We start from the raw sequence: 25,698 nt of genomic DNA, 5'->3' as shown, positions 1-25,698 counted from the left end.
TCAGACTCATGATATAGCCTCCAGGTTCTTTCAACCCCCAACGCGAACTCGTCCGCTTTCGCAGTCAACCAAAACCTCTCAGTATGCTAATGCTTTCGAGGCTGCCAGAGCCCAATCTCGGGAGAAGAACCAGACAACCCTGTGTGTATATTGAAAGGGTAAATGTACGCTATGCGGGCAGCTGATTATGAGCTTAGCTACTATGGTCTGAGTGCGGGAATACTACTTCTTGCTCTCTCTTATGCTTCGGTCCCTCTTTACAAAATGGTCAGTACCTCCACACCTAAAGAGCAAACAGTATCCTCATCTTGCTGAATCTTCTTTAGATATGTCAACAAACAGGCTGGTCCGGCCAACCCGTCAAGGCCCACGATTCCGCCGGAGACCCTGCTGTGCGTCTGAAACCCGTCGAAGACCATCGTCGTTTGCGTGTCACCTTCAATGGTTCCGTTTCCGACATACTCCCTTGGAAATTCACACCGCAGCAACGCGAAGTCCGGGTTCTTCCTGGCGAGACCGCATTGGCATTCTACACGGCCACAAATAAGGGGGATGCAGACATCATCGGCGTGGCTACATATTCTGTGACGCCTGCGCAAGTGGCACCGTATTTCAGCAAGATCCAGTGTTTCTGCTTCGAAGAGCAGAGGTTGAATGCGGGCGAGACGGTCGACATGCCTGTTTTCTTCTTCATTGACCCTGAATTTGCTAAGGATCCACAAATGAAGGGAATCGATACCATCACCCTGAGTTATACTTTCTTCAAAGCAAGATATGATAAGAACGGAGTGCTGACCACTATCCCTATGGCCATGGCAGGAGCATGAAAAGAGAACACAACAAAAGGAAGGGCAGAAAACAAAACCACAGCCAGCAGCCTCCCAAGTTCGCGGAGCTCACGTGCTCGGAACCGTCGCAGACTGCCACGGTTCCTATTGCCCCCTCAACCACTCAATCAACTCATCCACACCGCGGTCCGGGGGTAAAACCACCATTTCATTACCTTGCCATCCTGAAGCGCGATCATTGAACGTCTGAGAACCTTCTCCCCTTCCCAATCGAATGTCGGTAGATTCAACCCTCTCTGGAACTCTAGCTCCTCGTCATTCAGAAGGTCATAGGGGAGGTGCAGCCGCTGATGCACCTCCGCTTGATATGAGGGCGACGGGGTGGAGATGCCATAAATGTGAGCAGTTCAGGCAGATTATCCCAGAAGGAGCAGGCCTGTGGCGTGCACCCTCTTGCGCCTGGGATGGAGTTCCAAGAGTCGGGAACGGTTTCATCGGGTGCGGCTGGTCAATGACCATATCTCAATATCGGAACGTTAAAAAGGATAGTGCAGGGAGAGATGGCCAAATACCTGTTCGCGGAATACAAAACACAACGGTCAGGCCGGTAAATTCGGCGAGTTTGACTCTGTGCGACGGATCGCGTGCAATGGGTAGGCTGGTGTTCGATGGAATTGTGAAGCCGCTTAAATGGTCATATGCTCCATCGTGCTTGGAAATGGGATGGTCCGCCGGAAATATAGTGTCTATGTAACAAGTGGCAGGGATTTTCAGATGAGGGCTCTTGAAAGGAAAGGGTCAAAATTATCTGAAGCGCCTTGAAGAAATCAAGGCGTTGGAACAGGCACAATCAGCGACGTGGGTGTCCGCCTGGGAGACCGACCACCTGACTGGCTGGTCGTTCGTATGAAACTCACATAAGGGACATGCATCAGGCAGATGTGGAGAGGGTATACATACGAGCCATGTCTCGAATTCTCAACTCAACTACTCTTAGATCCTGTTCAAATTGGACCTTGAGTGTGATTCAGACGAGAGAGACCTCTTCTCCCCCTCGAGTGTAGATCTTGATCGGTAGCGTGATAGAACCCAGCCTTGAACTCGCTGAGACCGAGACCGAGAAAGAGAGTGGGAGAGGAGAACCGTCAGGTACGAGTAGGAGTATATGTGTCGCTAGGCACGGATCTTGATTCTTGCGGTCTCCCAACTACATAGCTGGTTGATGGCGGGGAATCTACGCAGAGAATGAATCTGCGTGCGCTTTGGGGGAAGCTCAGTGAAGGCTTGCATGGAGATCAAATAATCAATGCCTGGGGTGGCTAGGAGACTATGATTTACATGATCGTCGTGCAGTCAGCCAGCCTCCGCATCATTCGGATACTCTAGAAAAGTACACATGGCCCTGGGCTTCAACGTCCGCTCAGGCTTCCTTCTTGGCCTGTCTCCAGTATGCTTGCTGTTGAGTAGTTGTTGTATTTGCGGATTCACTCCGTCTCATCACGTCGTGTCCATGTGGTTGTGCCGAATACCGGGCAAGTTCATCCGTTGACCTCATCTTAAATTAGTTTTCATCATTCGTTCACTGCTCAATTTGTGAAATTTTGTAATTAAGCAGATCTTTGAGTCCTCTGGACACCACCTCCATGGGGTGGGACATCGCACTGAGATCTCTTGGGTAAGAATATAGGGTGCTTTCACTGAGGATCTAGCCATTCAAGACCCTCCAATTTCCAGCACATCCAAAATTTTCTCGAAGTCCGGAGTGCCGAAGCCACTTGCGACGTCCCACCCCTCGGCCGCACTGAATCCGGGCCCCTTACAGCCGACACTGCTGCCATTGACCACATCAGTAAATGCCGCAAAGCCTTTCCGGTAGAGCCAGGGATTGAGCCAGCCCATTGGCGGCTTACCCCTTGCAGCGAGTGCATCATTCACCAGTGAGAAGATGCTAGCAATAGTTGGGGCGGAGCAGCTGGTGCCATCAACACTTCTGACGGTTTCGTCCAGAAAGACCAGGTACCTATACCCCTGCGCCGCTACATCTGGGTACGCGCGACCTGAACGGTTGTACAGGCCTTTAAACTGGTCACCGATTCTATCGAGATATCGCCCCACGGCGGTGTCTTGCCATTTCTGCCGAGGAAAGTAATTGCTGAAACCGGCCCCGGAGGCATACGAATTGCGCGTGTCGAAGGCGACCACTTCCGGATAGTTCATGGTTCCGCCGACGGAAGTGACATACGGACAGGAGGCGGGGAAAATGGGTATAAAAGTGGTTCGGTTTGTCCCGTCATTAGTGATGCAGCTGGAGTTTTCACCGACGCCCGAGTCCCCTGAGCTGAAGAACAGCGAGATTCCCTGGGCGCCCAAGGCGGCGAATTGATTGCACACGGTCTTCGCGTAGCTTTGGGGGACGGTTTGTTCATGGTCGCCGTAGGAAGTGGAGATAATCTTGGGAATAGTTGTGATGTCTTGGTCACGCAAGAAGAGCAGCCAGGTCAGGTAGGGCTCATTCGTATTCGTCTCGGTGAGGTCGTCGGGTTGAAACGGAGGCTCGCCACCGGTAGAGTACAAGGTAACGGGAGTCGGATAGACGATTCCGAGGATGGTTTGAAGGTCGAGGTTGGCCTCTAAGCCCGCCCCCACAGTGCCATTATCAACAGCTCCGCCATTCACCGAGACCTGGGTGACAGCGTAGGCGGAGTCGATTGCCTCAGAACGAAAGTTCCGTAGAAAGGTCTGGGCGTCGGACCGGTTGGAAACTTGGCCTAGATAGTTTGTGAAGGCGACAGAATTGTTGTGGGCAGCTTGAGGCTTGTAATCGATGGTGTTGTACAGGGTTCGCAGGCATTTGGGCGTCATGCCGCCAAAGTTGCAGGAGCTTTTGATGGTGGTAGCATTCGCGGCGGCAGTGAGCTGGGAAATGTCAAGGTCCATTGGGACATCAATGAGGGTACTGGCCTTGGGATTGGCTCGGAGGAAAGCAGTGGTGGGTTGGATGGTGGTGACATGGTCATGGAGGGAGCGCGGGAGAGACCAGCTGGAGGTTCGAATGAGCTTGGTGCCGTCTTGATGTTGGTAGACGGAGTACTTGGTGTCGAGCAGCTCTTCGGCCTTGTTGACGGGGAGAGTGATAGTGATCCAATCCCGGGCAGAATTGATTTCGCAATGGGACGGGTCAATGCCATTGTTGCTCAGCCAATCCCAAACCAGATTGAACGTCTCGTCGGAGGGTTGAAGAAGGTCGTGGACTTCTTGCTGGGACAAATGTTGGCCGTAGCGATTGTGAAATGGGTCGGAAACTAGGCAAAATTAGCGGACTATTTTTAACAGTGTACAGGGTAGACTCGGCTTACCTTGATGCAGGTGCTGCTCGAGAAGATGGAATTTACTAGGCTGTAAGCCGATGTTGAGGGTCAAGAGATGCAAGGGATGGGGACGGCCAATATTGGCCCATGCGGGAGGGACGTTGTTGGACTCCTTGACATTGTAGTCGGAACGGGGATACAGTGGCGACGCAGGGATCCAAGGTACTGCGGCCAGAGCAGCCAAAAGGATGGAGAGGATGGACATAACGACTGTGATGGGAGAGAACAGAAAAGAAAAAGCGAGCGAACGCGAAAGCGACGAGGGGAGGGAGAAAAGAGAGGAGCGTGAAGGAGAAGGAAGGAAGAGCAAAAGAAAGAAGGCAGGATGGATCTATTACGGCAGAGTGTGAAGGGAGCTGAGATAGTGACACAATATAGCGCTTTGGGACCAAGTAATTAAGGTACTTAGGTCAAATACGAGGTACCTCACACCGGACCTACGGCTATCACTACCACTTCCCGAACAGTCCTCGCACCACTCGCACATAGTGAGCCACCGGTAGGTAACTCTACTCGAACGAGGATGCGCAGATCTAATTTCAATGAATGGCTGGTTATGCTGCGTCCATCTTCATTTCCGGCAAGTTGCTGTGTCACTGCACCCTGGTACCCCCAAGTACCCCATAATATGTAGGATCATCAGCCGATTACATACGAGGAAATACGAGGTATGTACATACATACCTACTTGTAATCCGGAATAACCGAGGATCCGTATCGCCAGGCTGGTTCTTGGCAGTGGCCTGTCAGGCTGCGAGGCTGGCGGGCTGAACCGAGGCTCTTTTGGCCGTCCTCGTCTTGTCACCATCCCAATCTTTCGCGATTCGATTCACCGTGCACACAACTAGTGCAACATCTTTCCCCTCCTTGCCATCGCCACCACATCTCCTCCCTGACACCCACCAGATATCGTAATGCATCGCCACAGACGCGTCCGTCTCAATGCCCTCAAACCCCTCCTCCGAGCTTATGCCCTGGGATATCTCACCGTGACCGCGCCCAGGCTCTTGGGCCTCTTGAGGATCCTTCGACGCGACCGTCTGGCATCAAGAGAGGCTCTGGCTCTCCTCCGCAAGATTCTTGTAACATCCGCCCAGTTTAATCGCTTCCCGACAGCCGCCGCCATCATCATTGGTGGAGCAACTGCCCTCCCCAACCTGGTCCAGACCATTCTTCTATCCCTCCTTTCAGCACCTGGCAGGGGAGCATCCGCACGCCTGAGCAGGAACCTCGCGGCATGCATCAATTTCCTGTGTTCCTTTTGGTCAGCATGGCTGGCGTTTACCTTGCTCAACCGTGATGAAACTTGGGTTCGAAGGCGTGCGATATCTCGATCCGTACCCACTGCCAATGCCAGTGATCAGCACACTTTAAATCTGCAACAACCGCTCCCGCCGTCCTATCATCCTAAATATGCTGGCAAAACCATTGATTTTACAGCATTCGCCTTCTGCCGAGCGCTAGATGTCATGGTGATAACTGTTTGGACGAGAACGAGAACGAGTCCATGGCTTCCAGAACAGCGATACCCGCGACTTTCAAACTTCATCCGCAAGATTGCGGATCCGTCAGTGTTTGCAGGTTCCGCTGCAGTCATCATGTGGTCATGGTTTTATTCGCCTGAACGACTCCCCCGCGCCTATAATCACTGGATCTCAAAAGCCGCTGAGATAGACCCTCGTCTGATTCAAGCACTGCGCTTAGCTCGACAAGGCAATTTCGTCTACGGCGAGGATACAGCCCAAACACCGCTTCTGACCGGCCTTTGCCGGGAGCTGGGGCTGCCTGACGAATTCGCCGACCCCTCCAAGACCATCCCGATACCCTGTGAGCTGTATCACTGTGGAACGGGCAAAAGTTGTGAAGTGCATGCGCTTTCCCGGTTTTGGAGAAGTTGGAGATTCGCCATGGGGATATACATGCCTCTCCAACTGCTGACACTCGTGCGTTCACCGAAACCCAAGTCGGTTTGGACGATTCTTCATGCTGCAGCAAGGTCCTCATCCTTCTTGGCTGGCTTTGTCGCTTCCTTTTATTACGCTGTTTGCCTCGCGCGGACTCGCCTTGGCCCTTGGATCTTTTCGTACAAGACAGTAACGCCCCAGATGTGGGATTCGGGACTCTGTATCCTGGCAGGCTGCCTTGCCTGTGGCTGGTCCGTCCTCCTGGAGAAGCCAAGTCGACGACAGGAAATTGCATTCTTCGTGGCGCCGAGAGCGTTGGCAACGATTCTTCCTCGCGTTTATGATAGCCAATACCGTCATAAAGAACAAGTAGTTTTTGCTACAAGTGTCGCAATGGTTTTAACGACTTTGAACTCTGGCAATGAGCAGAATGTTCGAGGAGTGCTTGCCAGAATTCTGACTAGCATTTTGAAAGACTGAAATATCGAATGATGGCCGCCAATGTGAGAAAGGGAAGGGTGATGTCCAGCGACATAACGAGGCTATGGAGCTTCTGCCATTTCCTTTCTTTTCTTTTCTGTTTCTTTTTTTTGGATATCACCAAATCTGACGGAAAGGACGAAAGACCCCTTCACGACTCCCTCCACAGCATCTCTATGTTTACACGCTGTTACATCTGTCACCGTTTGAGCTGAGACGTTCCGTTAGAAGCTTCGAATATGATCACACAGCACATCCCCGTGCAAGGACTGCAGTGGGAGGGCACGAACTTGCAGATCCAAGAGTCGACATTTGACGATGTCAACCGGCCATCCGAGCCCGCGATATGCAGTGAGATTCAGATGTCTCTATCGCATTCGTCCGAGTTCTTGACTTGATGATGGAAGTCGGAAGTTGCTTCCAGTGAGGAAGAAGTAGAGTTGGTCTTGACCACGCATCCGAAACCCATGGAAGCGTTCGAAACACCACTTACAGCTCGTATTCAGATGTATCTATCAGGTCTCGCAAGACCCATGGTGCAATTTCGAAAAGGGGGGAGGGAAAGCCGCGTGTCGAGTCCAGGGGCTGGAGCCTCGCTGATGTTTATGTCAGCAGCTGCCGGAATGCACATATGCGACCTGTTCACAAGGACACATTATAACCCTAGATTCTGAACTTCTTCAGGATTACTCCTTTTGTCCTGCTCGGCCAAGCAGACTTCTAACCCATGTTTGGTAATTGATAATGTTATTGCAACCGGGAGATCATCAACAAAGAGGAGCCATGACTGGGTTCATACAGTTACTGCTACGCAAATTTGGCCGAAATTTCCAGATTGACGAAATGACCTGGCAATATCTGGTATCTGCAAACCGCTCACCAGGCTTCGAACTAAAGCATCGCTAGGTGTCTCTCCCTAAGCCCGTCATCGATTACGACCAGCGCACCTTGTCGGACTCCACTTCTCTAAATTCTCTTGCGATAGAGCGACATGTTGTAGGAATGTTCTTTTTGGCTGGGTGAATCAAGATACATCCAAGCAGGAGCCACTATATCCATCCTATGGTTTAGGAATTCGGCTATCATCATGCAGATAATTTTGTTGAAGCATTGAGAAGTGGGAAGAGTTTCCAACCGACGTTGCAACACCAATGCCTCGAAGCAAAGCCGTTCATTTGTTCGACCACGGGCAGCCCAAACCACCTTCTTTCACCGCACCCCGTTGAGAATCCTCACAACTTCTCCAGCCATACCCGCTGAGCGGTGCAGAGACTTCGGAATGCATCGATTCCCAATGCTCTAGTCGGGCATTAAAAGTCGCCGAAGCGGCGAGAGCCTCGGCCGCGGCTATCTTCACCCTCTCTTTATCCACTCTGCAACTAATCAAATTCACCTCGAGATAACTGATGCGAGCAAGAGTGCTTTTCAGCAGCTATCCGGAATCGTTTCGTGCGCTGACAGTGATAAGAACCCTGGCCCCTACATTGCAGACGTCTGGAGTAACAATGGGCCGATGCTGTTAGTGGTTTTCAATCCCACCCCCGCTCAATTTCTCCCCCATTTCGGGGCAATACGAGCATTATCCAGCACAGAAATCATCATGAAACAAGGCATTATGCCGAGCCTCATTTCGGCATTGATCGCAAAATCTCTTCGTAACGTGCTCAGAGAGTCAAGATAGGTGAAATCTGATTCCTTTCCCCCGAGGCAGCATGACTCTTTTTGGTGTGCTTTCTGAGCTTGGGATAGTTTGGCATACTTTTGCTAGAAAGACTGAGTTTAAATATCCTCCGTGTTGTGCTCTGATTGCATCCTGACCTGGTTGAACTGTTCAACACATCTGTTTCTAGTCTACATATCCCTGCAGTCTCATTCATATTGTTAGCACCCCGAGACAATGAATGGAACTACTGCATTGAACACCGGTCCTCGACCAGGAGTTGTCGAAGATCTTGACGCACTCATTGTTGGTGCAGGCTTTGGTGGGGTCTATCAACTTCGAAGGCTCCGCCAGGAAGGGCACAAAGTAAAATTGATTGACTTTGCGTCCGATTACGGAGGTGTCTGGTACTGGAATCGGTATCCTGGTGCGCGCGTCGACAGTGCCATTCCACTCTATGAGTTTTCCGATCCTGAGATTTGGCGGGATTGGTCATGGAGCCAGCGATTCCCAGGTTCCGCAGAGCTACGTGACTACTTTCAATTCGTGGCTGAAAAATGGGATTTACGGCGAGACACATATTTCGACACGCGCGTGACCGCTGCAGAATGGAACGTCAGTAACGCCAGATGGTTGGTGACTACTGCGGACGGTAAACAATTCAAAGTGAAACAATTTCTCCTGAATACTGGTTTTGCCGCAAAAAGGCACATACCGGACTGGAACGGTATCGAAAAGTTCCAAGGAACTTGGGTGCATCCATCTTATTGGCCAAAGGAGGACCCGGATCTACGAGGCAAGAAGGTCGCTATCATCGGCACTGGCTCTACTGGTGTTCAACTCGCCCAAGAAATTAGCAAAGTGGCCCGGCAATTTGTCCTCTTTCAGAGGACACCAAATCTGGCTCTACCTATGAAGCAAATCGAGTACTTCGGGGATGAACAGGCATTCCCAAGAGACAAATACCCCAAATTCTTCGAAGAGAGATTACGAAGTTTCGGAGGTCTCTCATTCGAGTTCATCAATCGAGCCACGTTTGACGATACTCCCGAGCAACGTCAAAACTTCTACCAACAACTTTGGGATGAAGGCGACTTCCACTTCTGGCTAGCTGGATACAAAGATATGCTCTTTAACTGGGATGCTAACAGGGAAGCTTACAACTTCTGGCGCGACAAAGTTAGGGCAAAGATCAGAGACCCTAAACTACAGGAAGTCCTAGCCCCAGAGGTGCAGCCTCATGCATTCGGATGCAAGCGAATATCATTAGAAAACGGGTATTTCGAGATTTTCAATGAACCGAATGTTAATTTGGTGGATGTCAATTCAACTCCAGTGCTCGAGGTGACTGAAAAGGGCATCAAGACGACCGAAAAGGAATGGGAATTTGACTACATCATCTCTGCTACAGGATACGATGCATTTACCGGTGGTTTTAACGAAATTGATATTCGTGGAAAATTAGGACAGAGTCTCAAGGATAAGTGGAAGCAAGGTGTTAGGACATATCTAGGCATGGCAGTGTCTGGATTCCCAAACCTATTTTTCACCTATGGGCCTCAAGCGCCGACGGCATTGTGCAATGGCCCAACTTGCGCCGAGTTGCAAGGCGAATGGATCGTTAAGTTGATGAATTACATGCAGGGAAGAGGATTGAAGTCGATCGAGGCACACGAAGAGGCGGAAACAGATTGGGCCCAAGGCGTCAAAACCATTGCGAACACGTCGCTGTTGCCCACTACAAAATCGGTGAGTCTTGTGTACCACTCTGTTCTGCACGCTCGGAATTTGTGTATACTGACCGAGTCATAGTGGTATATGGGCGACAACATCCCAGGGAAGATCAGAGAGCCGCTGATATATCTTGGGGGGGTTCCGACCTATTACAAGACGCTGAATGAGAGTGCTGAACACGAATATGAGGGATTTCAACTGGATTGATGATTTTCATCATTCATGGTTGCGTGGTGGAGGAAGTTTTTGGTTTCTACCAAGGATGAAACTACTCACTGCTTCTACATCTCTGATGTGGAAGTCGAAGCAATGATTGGCTAACGCCACAGATGTGAATGCTTGCGTATCTTAATTCTCAAGTTGTCGCGAAGATTAAGTGTCGGCTGCTAGATGTAGAAAGCTGACTAAATGCGTGTGTGCATAGAATGAATTACAGTAGGCCTTTCAATGTTTGAGAAACTCATACGACGAAATGACAAATCTCATTGGATCCACAAATTTTAAACAGCAAAATACAGGGTATAATGGGTATTGCATCACCCAAGCCAACACTAGTGGATACGAAACATTTGAAAGTCCGAGATCAGCGTGTTCACCTGTTGCATGCTAGTCTCGTCATATTTCTCGAGAAGAGGGCCGACCGACTCATTGCCTGAAGCACTCAAGGGGCTCTGGGCCTGTCCGGACGCCTCCACGGCGCTCTCGCTAGGATCCGTAAGTGGCGGCATTGAAAGACGCTGGACCATGAGGTTGGCGAGGTACCAGTACTCGTTTGCGTGGCGCATGAAGCCCACACGTCTCCACATGTCGTCCGGCGCGAGGACCTCCATGTCGCACTTGACGGTCGAATGGTGCGAGTCCCGCGCGAACCGGTACAGGTAAACGTGCCACAGCTTCCTCCATGACTGGAGCGCGTTGTGAATCGGATCGAGCGAACCCTGGCAGCTGAAGGAGCTTTGGTGGTGGAAAATCAGAGAGTGTAACGCCGAGGTCATGGCGAAGAGGTTGAGAGGTCCCAGATCGGCCAGCGCCGCGCTTAGGGTGTCGTCCAGATCAGTACGGTAGAGGAGCTCGAAGGCCGAGGTGAAGTTATTTGACACCGGTGGAGAGCGTACGAGCGAGTCATTTTGGTGCTGGTGCACGGCCTGGTGCCTCAGAGTTCTGAAGCACTCTTCAGCCGTCATAGCCTGGAAACATGCTTCGGAACAAGCCGCGTTCATCCTCATTTCCCGGATGACCATCCGTGGGGGCAAGTTGTTGAAGATGACGAACGCTGTGTCGAGAAGAAACACCCACAAAAACACGCGGATGAGCTCTTCGATGACAGCAAAGTTGTCGAAGGAAAAGTCGCAAAGGTCCATGTGGTCGTAATCCGGATGTCGTGCATTGTGGATACCCACGTCCCTCGCAGCTGCGATGACCATGCCGAAGCGCTGCCGCCGAATTCGCCGCTTGCTGGAGTTTGTACCCTCCCAGTTCTGGAAGAGACAGACCATGTACGACGCCTGGAGAGCCCGAACCTTTTGCCGGCGCCACCAGAGGTCGCACTGGTCTTCGGAGATGGCATTGGGCGGCTCACTACAGAAATCCTCATCGTCGAATACCATTTCCTCAACACAGTTGAACCACCGTTTCGCGTTCTCGACGTCGGCCTGGTCGGGCGAGACACACGCTCCGATGAGAGACATGGCCGCCAGAAGCTCGGCTTTGGACGACGTAGGGTCGAACGTCGGCTTGTGTACAATATTCACATTCGGATGCCAGATCGCCCAGTATAAATGCACAAACCGTCGGATGTTTGTCGGAGAAAAGAACTGTGCACATGTTTCATGAATGGTAGGCGACCATGATACGGTAATGTAACCCCTTCTGGACTTGTGAAACACAATGTTTCTGATGGAGGTGACTATTTCGTGACACTTAAAAGACAGGGGGTCGGAGAGCCACCGACTTAGGGTCGTTCCAACGGGATGGTCTTCGTCAGCTTCATAATAACTTGCATCATCCCTACATGTACCGGACGAGTCTGCCGACGTGGTTGCAGGCTCGGAAAAGTAGGCATTGACTCGTCGACGTTGTTCGATCGTTCCGCAGTCGAATGAAGACACGAAACCCGTCGTACTGGTAAAAGTATCAAGGAAGCCCAAGGAGCCGATATCCTCACCTGTCTCGTCGGGAATTGCACGGGGTGTTTGTGTGCCAGAATTGAAGTTCAAGAAATCCTGCCAGATATCGGATCGACCGTCAAAACCGTGGTTCGACAGGCCACAGGAGATCCATCCAGCTATATGTTCGAAAGAGTCTCCAGAGATTTCGACAGGATTCAGTCCCTGATTTTCGGTTGCCCGAAGCTGAGACCGTTGCGGGTACGAACTTGGCAAGGCGAGAGCCGTGTCTTCTGGCGGAGTGGATTGTGACAGCGCTAGCCTCTTAGGTTGAGGCTCGAGCGACTCCGATGAGGCGTCAGCTATATTATCGCAAGTCTTAAGGTGTCTCTTGAGCACATCGGAGCGCTGGAAGGTGCTTTGACAGAGAACACACACGTAGGGCCGTTCGCTGCCGTGTGAAAGTTGGTGGCGACGTAGATGCTCAGGCCGTTTGTACGATTTGGAACACGTCGGACACACATTCAGACCTAGATGGTCTGCCATCGGGTCTTGCGCGAGGGTAAGGCTGTTTGCGAGAATGCGAAGTCATTGCCATCGTTTTCCCTGCGCGCTGGAGTGTCCCGGATGAAAACCCCACGTAGTTTCGGGCATTTGATCTCGGCAAAGAGGCGAGCTGGCATGGTGGGTCGGCTTCGAAGAAAAAAAGCGGGAAAAAGCGGGGCCCCGCCGATTCCGCTCCGCCACCAGCGCTGGTACGGAGGATGAGTTCATATGGAGTCTTGGAGTATATTGATAGATCTACAATCATGGCTTGGGAAAGGCTATGCCTAGCGCTCAAGCATAGATACAGACAGCCCTGGTCTGACCACCTGGGCCTGCTCAACACCTAAGGCTGAGCATGGCTCAACCACTGTTTGGTCCGTGGATCCAGGCATTCATTCTCGGCCCTGTGCCACTCTTGCCTCACAATCCTCTCCCGCTCAGGCGACCTTGGCGTTATCTTCGCCTGGAATTCTTCTGGCATGCATACGAAGCCCTGAGTGAGCTTCTCCTGATCCGGCAGGACTTTATTCCCTTTCCTATCCACAGCCGGCTCGATGTTGAACGCCCACAAGATCCGCGATATACCAAGGAACAAGCTACGTTCTGCTACATGCATGCCGGGACAGATGCGTCGCCCGGCTCCGAAAGTGAAGACGTCTCGTTTGCTGGCATCCGCATTAGCGGCCGAGTCGTACAGACTTTGCGTATCGTGGATGTATCGCTCGGGTTCGAACTGCCGGGGATTGGGGTGGCGTTTAGGATCCATCTGAATGGCCCAGACGTTATTCATGACTCCGGCGCCCTTAGGAATGAGATAACCCATGTATTCGTCATCCTTGGTTACTGCATGTGGCACCGCGCCCAAGATGGTGGTTGGCATCCAACGAAGTGACTCTTTTATCAAAGCCCGGACGTATTGTAGATTCGAGTCGTCTTCCATCGTTGGCAGCCGGTTGCCGACAACCTTGTCGATCTCCTCCTGCGCCTTCTTCTGCACTTCTGGATATAACACCATGGCTTGGAGGAAGCCGTATAATGTACTCGAGGTTGTGTCCGAACCAGCTTCAAGAAGCGTTCCAGATATGTAAGCCGCTTGGTCGTCACTGAAGCCTTCGGCCTTCTGAGCCTCTGCCATGCCAACGCAGAAGCATGGCTTAATGGTCCCGTTCTTGATGTCAGCTTTCGCATTTAGCCAATGTTTCAGGTACAGGGCTTTCTCGTGTTTGTGGAGCATCTTCGCCTTCTTCTGCGTCGGAAGAAGGAAGTCGGGCAATTTCCGCAAGATGGGGTAGAAATCGATCAATCCGGCTGCACCGGTCTGGTTGATCTCTGCAAACTCTGAAAATCCTTCGAAGAGCTGCTTCATGTTGGCATCTTCGTAGGTGGGCGTCCTCCAACCAAAGACCATGGTTGTTGTCAAAGCATTCGAATACCTCCTGATGTGCTTGAGGAAGTCGTGGGGCTGCTCGAGGAGTTGGTACAGCATCTGCTTGTTCTCGAGCATCTGGTATGGGATATAAGACTTGGATGTGTTGACGTTGAGGAGACCATGGATCATTTTGCGGAACTGATGGATAACGAGTCAGCAGAAATTAATCTGACATAATATCATGTCACTTACTCCCCTCCATACCGGCCCATATCCCTTCGCAAGTAGTTAGCAGTGAGTGGAGAATAAAAGACATGTATACTCACCATCATAAGCAGCCTGAGGCCTCCACTGCACAGGGTTTGGCCAATATACATGTCTAATCGGTCCGAGTATATGCCGCTTCTTCTGTCGAGAAGTTCCTTCACAGCTTCGTCACTTGACAACACAATCAACACTTTGGTGCCGAGCATCAAGCTATACACTGGACCGTATTCGCGCGCCCACTTCTCGAATTGTAAGTGAGCATCCCTTGTTGGCATCTAAGAACCAAATCCAATCGGTTAGATTGAATGTCCTGGCAGCGAAAGGAGCCCAGGTACCTGATGAAGATTGCCTAAAATTGGCAAGGTAGGAGGGCCCGGGGGGTAATTTTTTGGCCTCCAGCCTATGGATAGCAGGCGTATAGAGCCCATCAGCAGGGCTGCCACAGCCAGCAGGAAGTAGATGCCCACCATGCTGTCCAGAGTCTGATGGAAAATTGGGCACGACGAAAGACTGAGTTGGTGAATACGCAGAACCGTCCATAACTGTGCGACCCGACTATAAACCCTCCCTACAAGAGGCAACTTCACCTGGATAATGAGCGGGCTTCCATTGGTCGACGGGCTTCTGGAAACGGCTGACCCCATAGCCGGAGCCGGATCGGAATTCGCTCAATGCGGAGGTGGGATGCCGCGCCCACATAAAAATGCGGGGGTGGGGGTGGGAGTGGCCTTACAGTGGGATAGCGACTCGATACCAAATATTATTCCTTTGGCGATGTATATCGGCGAGTTCGTAGCCAGTACAGCATATCGTCTGCTCCGGATGTCATCTTCGGCACTATTCGGTGCTTGATTGAATCCGTGAACCGATCCGTCAGCCAGCCTTTAGCTCAAGGAAGAAACGTTTGCAGAAGGGGCCCATCTTGCCCCTCCTAGCTGGTGATCGGAGGTATCAGGGTGCAGGTGGCGCATAGGTGTTCGTTGAGGACATCGGCGGTGTCATGACATCAGAGGCCTTGAAGAATTGTGAATCTGATATTTTGGAAAGCTTCAATTATCAATTCTCTACTCTCTCAGCGACTTTATATCAGTCAGCCACGGTCTCCGGCAGAGAAGGGCTTCGTTGACCAAAACGACTGTATACCTATGCGGGATTCCATGTTGTTAAGAGTACCTCGTATGCAGGCCTGAGCCTCCAACCGAAGGTACCGGACCTACAGTATTGCCAGGCCGTTCTTATCTTAGTTTCATTGTCAAATGCAGAGCCCCTAGGCTCCAACATCGCCAAGTTCTGAACTGCTAGTGGTCGAGCCTCGCTCTTGTTAGCCAGCCCTTGGTCTCGCTGAGGCGGAAGGGTAGAATACGGGATGTGATCTCAAGTACCTGAACACCTAATAGTGCCACCCACCTCCTTGTTCTCCACCGCGCCCAGTCATTGCTAGCTTCATTTTGTGGCCAGCAAATGTGAGCTATACGATTGAATTTGGAACAGCTTCGCACAGAGCAGGGGCTGGTAGCAATGGGACGAGCGTTGGCAGTAGAAGTAGCAAATAGGACGCAAACGGGTGATGTTGGTGGAAGTGGAAGTGGAGAAGACATCGGCGGAACTCTCCCTGGCATTGCAGCAACTTCGTGGACTCTCATCGTGGTGACACTGGTTTCTTCTGCCCTTTTGCTCTGACCACAAGGCTACGAGACGGCGGCGAGGGCCAATGTAAAAGGGGGCCTAACAACCTTCAAGGCCTTGGCTTGTATTACAGAACGTCTTCATCAAAATACCATCCTCAAGAATCAAGCCATACCACCTTTTTCGCCTCTCATCTATCCTCCTTAACGCGCTGGATCCTCTCGTCTATTTACCTCTTGCCCTAGCGCCTTAACCAAGATTTCAACCACCTTATCTCACCCTCGCTCTTGCATGATCTCCAGTCACATTCTCAATTTCTCGTTGGTGGCCTGCAAATCGACACGACTACCAGCATTCTAGAGCAAAAGCTTGAGAATCGCTGCATCACCGTTCTTCCAAGCGGCTAGTGGAGTGCAAAAAGGTTGAATACACCTAGTTAAGAAAACTCCATATTAGGTGTATTCAAACTTTTTGCACCCCACTGTAAGTCCTCGCTGTGACAGAAAAGGCTCTAAACGTGTGTGAAATGAGACGTAAAAGTGTATTGGAACTAGATAAATCTATGTGGCCTGGGAAGCTGCTTTTATAGCTATAATTACTAGCGTCTTGGCGTATTTCACACGTGGCTGCTGCAATGCCAAGGGATCCAGGAAATAGTCTAATCGGGCTAGTCTAACACACACAACCTCAGCCAGCCACTCTGTTTGTGCTTCTGGTTAAGTTTCTCCTGGACGTACTCCCGACTCTTGAACTTTTTCAGATTTCAACAGCTTCAAGTAGAGCATTCGCAAGGTAGGCTGTACCTGCTCGGACAAGTTTAATGATGACTCCGATCTCTGCAGGATCTCGGGGCGAGTAAATGAGGATGTACTCCATGGGCGGGTAGAAGCGATCGATACCGATGCGATTCAAGACCATACCGCCAGACAAAACGTGCCGTTATCCCCAGCCGGCCTGTATGACCTTCTTGTCTGGGAAGATTTCGCCACTATAAGCTTTGGACAAACCAGAGGACCGAGATGGAGGACTGAGAGCCAATAACGTACAATCTTTAGGTGGTAGTGCTACGTGGAGAGAATGATCCCCGGTTTTGTGACTGTGTGCCACCTCCCGGAGCAGTTCTCCAACAATGGGTTGGTTGCCTGTGACCTGATCCGCGAGGAAGAGGATATTGCCACGGGTCTCGTGGAGGGAGGGAGCGATTTTGAGGAGATTTTCGATTTTCTGATAAAATGCATTGAATGTAGCTTCAAAATTCTTCAAAATTAGCCATTATACATGAGAATGCAGCTACAGAGCAATATCACCTGCATACTTGATTCGTCCGGAATTTGACTGAGCTGTCGTTGTGGCACGACATGTCGAGCAATGATAGGTCTGACTCCACGACGCATTGGGAAATCCTCAATAACACTCATCTGGTCTGTAATTGGTCGTATGCTTTGAGACTCAGCATAGCCTGACAAAATGGGCATAAGAACATAGATACAAAAAGCCATCCTGTTACGTTGTGAGAGGCGCCTCCAGCTCCCAAGCCCATGTAGTTGTAATAGTCACGATGGGCAGAATAGGCAGAATAGGCTCCGCAGTTGAGAGAAGGATCATGAGATATTGAAATGCTGCGGGCATGGATAGCCAATGTTCCTATAGAACAAGAAGTCTCTGTCCCAGACCAGGTTACCAGCCTGTGTGGAGAAAATCGACCCGATAATGGGGGAAACGGAGGAAGAGGCCATTGCAGAGGTTATCGCGGAGGATCTGGAGATCAAGAACATTGGGTTTGCGGTGGCGAATATACCAAATTCAAAGCAAAACTGCGGAGTCGAAAGCTGGAAAGTCCAAGCTCGCAACTTAGTCTGAATAAGGGGCAATGTACAGAGTTTTGGCTGCTGGATATAATATCCCCGCTGCCGGGAACACGAAGTTGGCGGAAGATCCCGGATGGCAGAAAGGAGAATATGAACCAAAGATTTGCTATAAATGGAGTCCATCTGCTGCCCGGAGACGGGATTCAACGACAATGTTTTGCGTCTGTAGAGACCCCAGAACTCCCGAATGAGGTCAGAACCGAGCTACACTGGACCTCTACGAGAAGAAGACACGATATTGCAATGCTATTAGATCCGAATATTACTACATCCGAGTCTGTATGAAATTGTGAATTATAAGCAAGATTTTGGATCAGTGAAACAAAAGACTGATGGTATTGAGATGTTCATGAATGTCTGGTAGATGACTTGTGACCCTTCATTCACCAACCACGACTCAACGCTCTCCAGCAGTTCGTTCTTGTATTTTGTCTTGATGCTCTTCAAAAACATTACAGTTATATGCGTGTGTCTAGCAACTTCAAGCTCAATATTTACAGTCCTTGGATTGAAAAACACTGGCACGGAGGAGGGAATCTAAGTTAATCACTGCCTCTAAGAGTGTACAGCTTGAGGCGCTGAGAACAGCCAAGTCCTGCCGTGGCCAAGGGTTTGACACAATCTCCACATGAGTACTTTGTCTCCGTCGTCTCTCGCAAATCAACTACGCGCAAGCTACCTGGAGGAGTTGCACAATTAAAGACCGATTACAGCCGCGACTCCCTCGTTGCTGTTCACAGTGGTCAAGATGTCGTCATCTCGACTATTGCGTGGCGCGCCTTCATGCACCAAATTCGACTTGTCGATGCAGTGATCAAGGTTGGAGTCAAGCGTTTTATCCCTTCTGAGTTTTGGTCCAACACCAGCAATGAGGTCGGCCTCAGCCTGGTCTTCTACTGCGACCAGAAAAACAAGGTCCGGCAGCAATTTGGACAACAAAAAAGATCAAATCGAATGGACAGGGATCTTCAACAGGCTTTTTCTTTGACCGTAGTCTCCTCTCCCTGATCTCTCGTAGTACCCCTGCGTTACTAAGTCTTCTGTTGTAGGGGAATCAATGTTGGGTTTATAGCCTTTCAGCACGGCGACAAAGACAGCCACGATCTATCCAAAGTATAAGAACATCACATTCTCCACCTCAACTCTTGACATGGTTGGACCAGCCGTTGCTCAAGCACTGTCGCCCGCCATCGCGCTCAGACAAGAAACAAAATTGTGTACGTCCGCAGCTTCACTACATCGATGTCAGAACTGCTGGCCAGCTTTGAGCAGCTGACTGGACAGAAGTGGACTGTCAACGTGATCGATCTCGATTCTGAGGTAAAATAAACATATGAGAAACTGGAAGATAGTGCTATATTGAAGTCGGTAGGGTGATTTTCTATACATAGATAACTGCAGCGGCAACGACTTTGATAAGGCTGGAAAGGTGATGAATGAGTTGTTGGAGCTCCCGTCTCAGGATGTGAAGACTGTCATGAAGACTCTGCTGTCGTCAAATGCTCAAAGTTTGCGTCGCATGAGAGTCTGATTAGGTTTGACCTGCTAACTAGACGGCTGATGAGAAATGGTTTAAAACAGTTGACCTTGCAGGCATCTTGTCCAAATTTTCTAATATCGAAGCACTAAGGGAATATGAAGATCCATACCCTTTTCAATTATACAACAAGTCTGTGTGCTCGACCTTACCAATATCTTCTCACATGATTACTCGTAACTTAACAACTGTCTCACTGAGTCGCAGACTTGGTTGCACTGGAGCGAATGCCGGTGATCGATCACAGTGGCAAGAATAACTCTTCCGCACTGACTCGTTCGATATGCCCAGGAGAGGGACTTCAAAAGAGTGAGAGAGAATTGTTTAGAAGTATTCACAGAAGTTATTCTTTCTCTCTTTCTTCTCATAGAGATTTTACCTCCACCAAATCAGGATTGAATTGGTCTCTGCTGAACTTTGTCAGGAGGTCTATCACAACACCAAGGACTACAGCGTTGAGATATCACTACCTCACTATTTCTTCTTGCAGGATCCTTGCAGATAAAGCAGATAACGGAAACAAGTAGTTCAAGTCTGAAAGGTACATCATAAAATCTCCAGGCATAGTTTTTATCTTGATATCCCCTTTTTCGCACCCCTGGATTTGCAGGAAGGCACTCTATATCCCTCGAAGGATGAGCTTCCAACGTAAGCACATGGATGACCTGCAAACCTTTATACACTTTAGTATCGCAGATTATAAGCACGAACCTGAAATCCAGGCCTTGTACGCTTCGATGCAAGTAATCCACCTGGTAAGTGACATAATACGTCCAACGTACCCAGGCCCCAGACACCGAGAGACCGCCCACCACAAGCGCTAATTGCTCCCTTTGTAGGACCAGCTCTAGTCCCCCAGTCTCTGGTTCCCACTCCCTCCTTCTTCCACATCCGGGGCATTAGAAACGACAAAGTTGTTCAAGACTGTCCCCTGACGGATTTGATTTACGATGTCCCACGACTGATTGTCTTTCTCACCGAGGGAACCCCGCTTCCACCAGGCACGGTCATTCTCACAGGAACACCTCCTGGAGCAGGTGTGGCGAAGAAAGCCAGGCCGGGCTATCTCGTTATTGACTCTGCTGATGTCTTTGTCGAACTTACAGGATCAATACTGAAGCAGCGAAGAAGATGTACAAGCACATACCAAACCCCAACCTCCATGAGTCTGCAGAGCCCAGAGACCTCGCGATAAAATGGCACAGTTATTGCGCGACCTGAGTTCGAAGTAACGTCACCGGCGATTGACTAAGTTGTACAGTGCTCTGGGAGAGAAACTCAACAGACTTCAGTTTCCTGCGCATGAAATCTACTGCTTCGACAGGTGGCCATAATCTTTAGGTTATCATGTATGAAATGTTAGGAGACCAAAAAAATGTATTTGCAGAACTCAAAGCTAAGGCTGGAGCAGATATGGCCGCATTTCACCGAGCTTCAGGAGCTACCTAGAAACTCTAACGTAGACATGCGGTCAGCCAGTCTTGTCAGGAGTTAGTGAGGAAGGTGGCTAGGAGATTATGGAGCCTCGTGGATCTCCTCTCAACATTGGCAGTAGGTTTGTTCATACACACCCTTTGATACTAACGCACCTAGTCACAGACTGGAAGGCACTATTTGCTAGAACCGGGATCCATTGTATGAAGATCAACGATGTATATGCTCACGAGGGCGCACTCATTCGTGATTATATCACAAGACTGATCACGACAACTACGACTGCATTGCGAGGATGTATTGGACAGAGTAGGGTGTAGAAATTTGGAGCGATAAATGTACTATGCATGCCGCTACGGTAATTTGCCTCGAAAGTTTTGATCCAACAACAACTGACGTGTCACAGCCTGACAACCATTTGGTTCCTGGAAACTATATAGCTAGCCGTTTGACTAGGATCGGTTTGATGCCTTACCTTGACCCAAATTCGCGGGCTAGAAAGGAGACATTGGGTCTAGGACTCAATTGTAGCAGAGTAGGTGGACACCAAACTATAGTTTTATGGATGCCCTCCGGTTTGGATGGCCTTAATACACCAAGACCACGGTGCCATTATCGTGAGCCTGATCTGAGGCTGACTCCCTATAAGATTTACTACTATCTGCAGAACCTCCAGTACAGGAGAATGTCAGTCGAACTTCGCGACAACCAATGGCCACCAGAAAACATCGCTTTGAAGGCCCACCACGCCGGCAAGGCAAGTGCGAGCGATATTGTGCCGTCGCCGTGCCTCCTTGATATCGAACCCAGCCTGCGGAGGGGATTCACCCACTGACGCAATTCGTCGCGAAGACAGCCAGTCGAGAATTAGGCAAGCTGAGTGAATTGCCAAGGTGGACTTTCCACGGGGCAGTATCATGCTCTCGCCAAAGGGGGAGAGCTGGGTGTCAATATATCTTTCCTCAGCCCTTGATCCTGCTTACCCTGGGCAGCAATTGCTAACTCTGCAGCCTCAATTCAACAGCAAAGGCAAGCAGCAGCCACTTCCCAAAAACAAACATCAACCAAAGCAACTGTGCGATGACAGTAAATGGCATGGCTGAAGGTTTATTATCTGAGAGCAGAGGGCGAGAACAAAATAGGCTCTTGCTAGGTGCCCTGTACTTTATGTACTCGGCATGTGTAAAATATGCCAAGACACTAGTACTCACGGCTCTCAAAGTAGCCTCGCAGCCTCCCAGACCGCGTAGATATAGCTAGTCTCAACACACTTTTACACCTCATTTTACACACCTACATCTAGAATTGGTCTCTCCGGAATGACCCGGTCTTGAAGCCGATAAAAAGGCCAAATAGGCGAAATAATGATCCCACGTTGCCGGGAGAAACTGATGGCCATGACACTATTCGAAGTCTGTTCTCCGCACTTTTCCCATCACTTCCCTTTTCGTGCAGGTCTTCGTTACATGCATGCATGCCTTCTTCACTCATGCGACACCTGACCCGAAGACCTCGGAATGAATGCGCTCCTTCGGAACGCCCAATGCCTCCAATGCCTTTTGCTGAAGCTGCATAAATGGGATAGGCCCGCAAAGATAGTATTGGGCGTTATGGAGTAAGGCAATATCCTTGATCTTATCGAGCTCGATCCTGCCCTCGAAGTCATAGTCGACCCCCTTTCTATCCGATTCATCAATTTGCTCATAGAACACGGCCTTTTGAACCTGTGGGTTTTTCCCCATCACGCGCGAGAGATAGTCCCTCATGGCATGGACGTGTCCACTGCGGACAGCGTGAATAAAGCTGACGGGGCGAGTTGTGCTCTGGCCTATGACTGTACCTAGTATGGACAGCATAGGCGTGATTCCCACACCGGCGCTGATTAGGACCACAGGTGTCTCTGCGTCGATATCCAGGAAGAAGTCTCCGCGCGGCATGCTAACATCGAGCTGTGCTCCTTCGGGAACATCTTCGTGTAGCACGTTCGAGATCCTGCCAGCTGGAATCTGTCCCCTAGCGGACTCTTTCTTCACAGATATCCGAAAATGTTTACCATCCGGAACGTCGGATAAGCTGTACTGTCGCGGTTGATAAATCCCTAGTTCCGGTAGGAAAACTCTTACAGAGACATATTGGCCCGACTTGAACCCAGGGAGAGGATCTTTGTCGGCAGGTTCGAGGTAGAAAGAGATGATCTCATCACTTTCCTGCACCTTCTTTGCGACGGTGAATGTCCGCCATCCATTCCATCCGCCGGTTGTGTTTTCAGCTTGTCTGTAGAGATCCTGTTCGAAATTGATGAAGATGTCTGCAAGCTGTCCATAGGCCGCTTTCCATGCGTCGATTACCTCTTCGGTCACAGCTTCACCAAGAACCTGTTTAATCGAAGTGAGTAATTCCTCGCCCACGATTGGGTATTGGTCGGGTTGGATATCTAGGCTGGCGTGTTTATTCCCTATTCTCGAAACAGCAGTTTCCAGCGCCCCTAGGTTGTCGATGTTGTTGGCATAGGCCCAAACAGCATGTGCTAAAGCAGCTGGCTGAGCACCGGTCTCCTGGTGTGCAGTGTTGAATATATTGCGGAGAGTCGGGTGATTGCTCAAGAGCCTCTTGTAGAAAACACTTGTGATTGCGACGCCATGTTCCTGCAAAACCGGCGCTGTCGATTTAACGATGGCCTTTTGTTGCTCGCTAAGGGCCTCAGCTTGAAGCTTCGAGGAGGTGTTGAAGAGTTTGCGGTTGATATTGGAATTTGCTGCCAGAGTCCCCGAAACTCTAACATTGGCGGATCGCAACAATAGGCGGGCTGGATTGTTGGAGCCCGTAAACGTTTGACTTCGGATCACCTTGCTCGCCATGTCCCTGGTGGATTATGGAAATGAAACGCTAAGTGTCTCAGAGAGATAGGACTTACAAAACTGACCAGTTATATAGTTACGGGATGCCATTGTTAACATGTTTGTGGCGAATGCCAGGTAGTACGTCTCGGATTGTGGGACCTTTTAGCTCGGCTAGTGGTGTGGATATCAACTGGTTTTTCCCAGCGAAGAGCCAGAATAGATCATGGACACAACCTTTTGGGGTCAAAACATCAGGTGATTTCAAAGATTCCGCGGGGAAACATCTCAGGAAGATATACACACACTCTCTCTCTCGCCTTCCCAACATAGCCAATGGCGAAGCTAGACGAGGGTTGTTGGGACCGGCAAAAGAGTTTTCCTTGGATTGTAAATCGTTGGGCATGTCTTGCACAGAGCCATTACGCCTGAAACCAAGAAGTCTTATTGAGTATGAATCAATAACCCAGAGGTGATAGTATGGCTGAATTAAGTATAGAGTCAAGATGGCCCCGGCAAATCTCAACGTCCAAGACCTCTTCGGGCGGCCTTTCCGATTCCCCAATTAGAAATTGAACGAAAGCGAGAAAAATCCAAAACGTAGGGAACTCTTCAACCCAAACGACATGGGCGGCCGACCTTTCAGACACATGAGCTTAGAGATTAGCCCAGCTAGCGACATCTTCCGAACTGAAACGTCGAGGGGAGTCTTCATTAGCGGGAAAATCTCTAAGTATTCGACATGTTGATCAACGAAGGTATCCTTGGGTGCAAATGCCAAAATGACGAGCGACTGGTTCGGTCACCCTACCTGGTAAGTCTATTCCAGGGTTGGTGGTAGCAAGGTGGCAGGTACGTAAATCAAGTTGAAGTGGTCCGGAAAACAGGGATAAACGAGAAATTTTTGTCCTGTTTTACGTATCGAAATGGGACTCATCTCCGCGGCTCTGAAAGTCCCTAGTTGCCAGCATTGACTCTGCCCAGCGAGCGGCAACTGAATTAGCACGCGCTAGAAAGAGCTTCGACGTCCAGCGAGCATTGAGTTGAGCATGTGTGACAATGTTGGACCAGAAATGGCGGCCTAGCCAAAAACTCTGAGATTCCAAGAACATTTCCATGTAGGGAAAGGGAAAAGAGTCGAAAAGTCGAAAAGGCGTAAAAGAGGCAGTGAGCAGGTGAGAGGGACGCACACTCTGAGTAACTTGCACATGAACTTGGAGCAGCCTGAGTAGGACTCCTGCCTTTACTCGGGAACCAGTACCCAGTCCACATTTTCTCAGCTTTCCTTGCCAAGACTCTCCGCAAGAAGGCCACTTTGACTTGTCGCGTCTCCCGCTATCCTTGACTTTAATACTGTCGCTCCTTGTTTTACTCATCCCTGGATCGTAGACGTTCCACTTCAAACGCTTGTTCGTGTTTCTCACCGCTGAAGAACAACCATGGCTTCGACCGACGACGCTCTAGAGACATATACGCACCTTCCACTCCACATCGACCCCCAGACGAAACAGATCTCCATCCTCTCCTCAGACAGGGCGTTGCAAGACGCCATCTCCAATATCAATAAGTTACACACGTCTTTTAAGTCGCTCGAGACCCCGAACAATATCCCACCCCCTCCTCTCCCGGTGAATCCCAAACGGTCAGGTCAGGTCCACAAACTGCGAGAGTCGGCTGTGGCATCCTCACGGAAAGGTCAACATGCAGATGCGATCCGCCTCCTCGGAGTTGGGATAGATATGGCCGCGGCGCGACCAGGCTGGGAGCCCATGGGACTGGCTAGAGAAGAGCTTGCTTTGATGTATCTCTCTCGAGCTGCTGCTAATGCCGACCTCCAGAACTGGGTCGAAGGTCTGAAAGATGCCGAGTGCAGCATTGAGTGCAAACGAGGCCCTGGCACCGGTCCCAATGGAGAAAAGGTCGCCGGTAACGCGAAATCATACATTGTTGGAGGAAGATGTCTGATGGAGATGGGACGTTGGCAGGATGCCGTTGAATGGCTTGAGAGGGCGATCGAAATCGAGGGGAAAGAAGGCGAAGATTGTCGTGAACTCATGCGACGGCTGACGGAAGCAAAGAAGCACACAGGAAACAAGGATTGAGCGATCACCGCGGCTGAACGAATGTCTGGATCTGCATAGCACAGCCAAAGACGCGCGAGGACTGGTTTTGGGT

The 25,698-nt window shown here is 50.3% G+C and overlaps 11 protein-coding genes across 11 annotated transcripts; 6 read left to right on the top strand and 5 right to left on the bottom strand.

Annotated features, from left to right (window-relative positions):
• Positions 1-171: 171 nt before the first annotated feature.
• On the top strand, positions 172-827 carry A1O5_12338 (cytochrome c oxidase assembly protein subunit 11; the record flags this gene model as incomplete). The annotated part of the gene is made up of 2 exons (XM_007752907.1): positions 172-267; positions 327-827. The coding sequence occupies 2 exons, from the start codon at positions 172-174 to the stop codon at positions 825-827; spliced, it is 597 nt and encodes a 198-aa protein (XP_007751097.1).
• A 1,674-nt stretch (positions 828-2,501) lies between these two features.
• Positions 2,502-4,361, bottom strand: A1O5_12337 (uncharacterized protein; the record flags this gene model as incomplete). Its single annotated transcript, XM_007752906.1, has 2 exons — positions 2,502-4,090; positions 4,145-4,361. 2 exons carry the CDS (start codon positions 4,359-4,361, stop codon positions 2,502-2,504), a joined length of 1,806 nt encoding a protein of 601 aa, XP_007751096.1.
• A 709-nt stretch (positions 4,362-5,070) lies between these two features.
• A1O5_12336 (uncharacterized protein) lies at positions 5,071-6,540 on the top strand (the record flags this gene model as incomplete). Its single annotated transcript, XM_007752905.1, has 1 exon — positions 5,071-6,540. The coding sequence occupies one exon, from the start codon at positions 5,071-5,073 to the stop codon at positions 6,538-6,540; it is 1,470 nt and encodes a 489-aa protein (XP_007751095.1).
• Positions 6,541-8,437: 1,897 nt separating this feature from the next.
• Positions 8,438-10,141, top strand: A1O5_12335 (uncharacterized protein; the record flags this gene model as incomplete). The annotated part of the gene is made up of 2 exons (XM_007752904.1): positions 8,438-9,949; positions 10,013-10,141. The coding sequence occupies 2 exons, from the start codon at positions 8,438-8,440 to the stop codon at positions 10,139-10,141; spliced, it is 1,641 nt and encodes a 546-aa protein (XP_007751094.1).
• Positions 10,142-10,485: 344 nt separating this feature from the next.
• A1O5_12334 (uncharacterized protein) lies at positions 10,486-12,585 on the bottom strand (the record flags this gene model as incomplete). The annotated part of the gene is made up of 1 exon (XM_007752903.1): positions 10,486-12,585. One exon carries the CDS (start codon positions 12,583-12,585, stop codon positions 10,486-10,488), a length of 2,100 nt encoding a protein of 699 aa, XP_007751093.1.
• Positions 12,586-12,928: 343 nt separating this feature from the next.
• Positions 12,929-14,691, bottom strand: A1O5_12333 (cytochrome P450 oxidoreductase; the record flags this gene model as incomplete). The annotated part of the gene is made up of 4 exons (XM_007752902.1): positions 12,929-14,152; positions 14,207-14,230; positions 14,281-14,496; positions 14,557-14,691. The coding sequence occupies 4 exons, from the start codon at positions 14,689-14,691 to the stop codon at positions 12,929-12,931; spliced, it is 1,599 nt and encodes a 532-aa protein (XP_007751092.1).
• A 2,095-nt stretch (positions 14,692-16,786) lies between these two features.
• Positions 16,787-17,346, bottom strand: A1O5_12332 (uncharacterized protein; the record flags this gene model as incomplete). The annotated part of the gene is made up of 2 exons (XM_007752901.1): positions 16,787-17,094; positions 17,163-17,346. 2 exons carry the CDS (start codon positions 17,344-17,346, stop codon positions 16,787-16,789), a joined length of 492 nt encoding a protein of 163 aa, XP_007751091.1.
• A 1,008-nt stretch (positions 17,347-18,354) lies between these two features.
• On the top strand, positions 18,355-18,703 carry A1O5_12331 (uncharacterized protein; the record flags this gene model as incomplete). The annotated part of the gene is made up of 1 exon (XM_007752900.1): positions 18,355-18,703. A coding segment is annotated over one exon (348 nt), but the record flags the coding sequence as incomplete, so codon positions are not given.
• Positions 18,704-19,908: 1,205 nt separating this feature from the next.
• On the top strand, positions 19,909-20,447 carry A1O5_12330 (uncharacterized protein; the record flags this gene model as incomplete). The annotated part of the gene is made up of 2 exons (XM_007752899.1): positions 19,909-20,007; positions 20,046-20,447. The coding sequence occupies 2 exons, from the start codon at positions 19,909-19,911 to the stop codon at positions 20,445-20,447; spliced, it is 501 nt and encodes a 166-aa protein (XP_007751089.1).
• Positions 20,448-22,173: 1,726 nt separating this feature from the next.
• On the bottom strand, positions 22,174-23,544 carry A1O5_12329 (nitric oxide dioxygenase; the record flags this gene model as incomplete). The annotated part of the gene is made up of 1 exon (XM_007752898.1): positions 22,174-23,544. One exon carries the CDS (start codon positions 23,542-23,544, stop codon positions 22,174-22,176), a length of 1,371 nt encoding a protein of 456 aa, XP_007751088.1.
• A 1,418-nt stretch (positions 23,545-24,962) lies between these two features.
• Positions 24,963-25,625, top strand: A1O5_12328 (uncharacterized protein; the record flags this gene model as incomplete). Its single annotated transcript, XM_007752897.1, has 1 exon — positions 24,963-25,625. One exon carries the CDS (start codon positions 24,963-24,965, stop codon positions 25,623-25,625), a length of 663 nt encoding a protein of 220 aa, XP_007751087.1.
• Positions 25,626-25,698: the final 73 nt, after the last annotated feature.

This window comes from Cladophialophora psammophila (genome assembly GCF_000585535.1).
Source record: "Cladophialophora psammophila CBS 110553 chromosome Unknown aczJe-supercont1.33, whole genome shotgun sequence".
NCBI lineage: Eukaryota > Fungi > Ascomycota > Eurotiomycetes > Chaetothyriales > Herpotrichiellaceae > Cladophialophora > Cladophialophora psammophila.
Note: the sequence above shows the minus strand (reverse complement) of the source record. Positions and strands in the feature narration are given on the sequence as shown.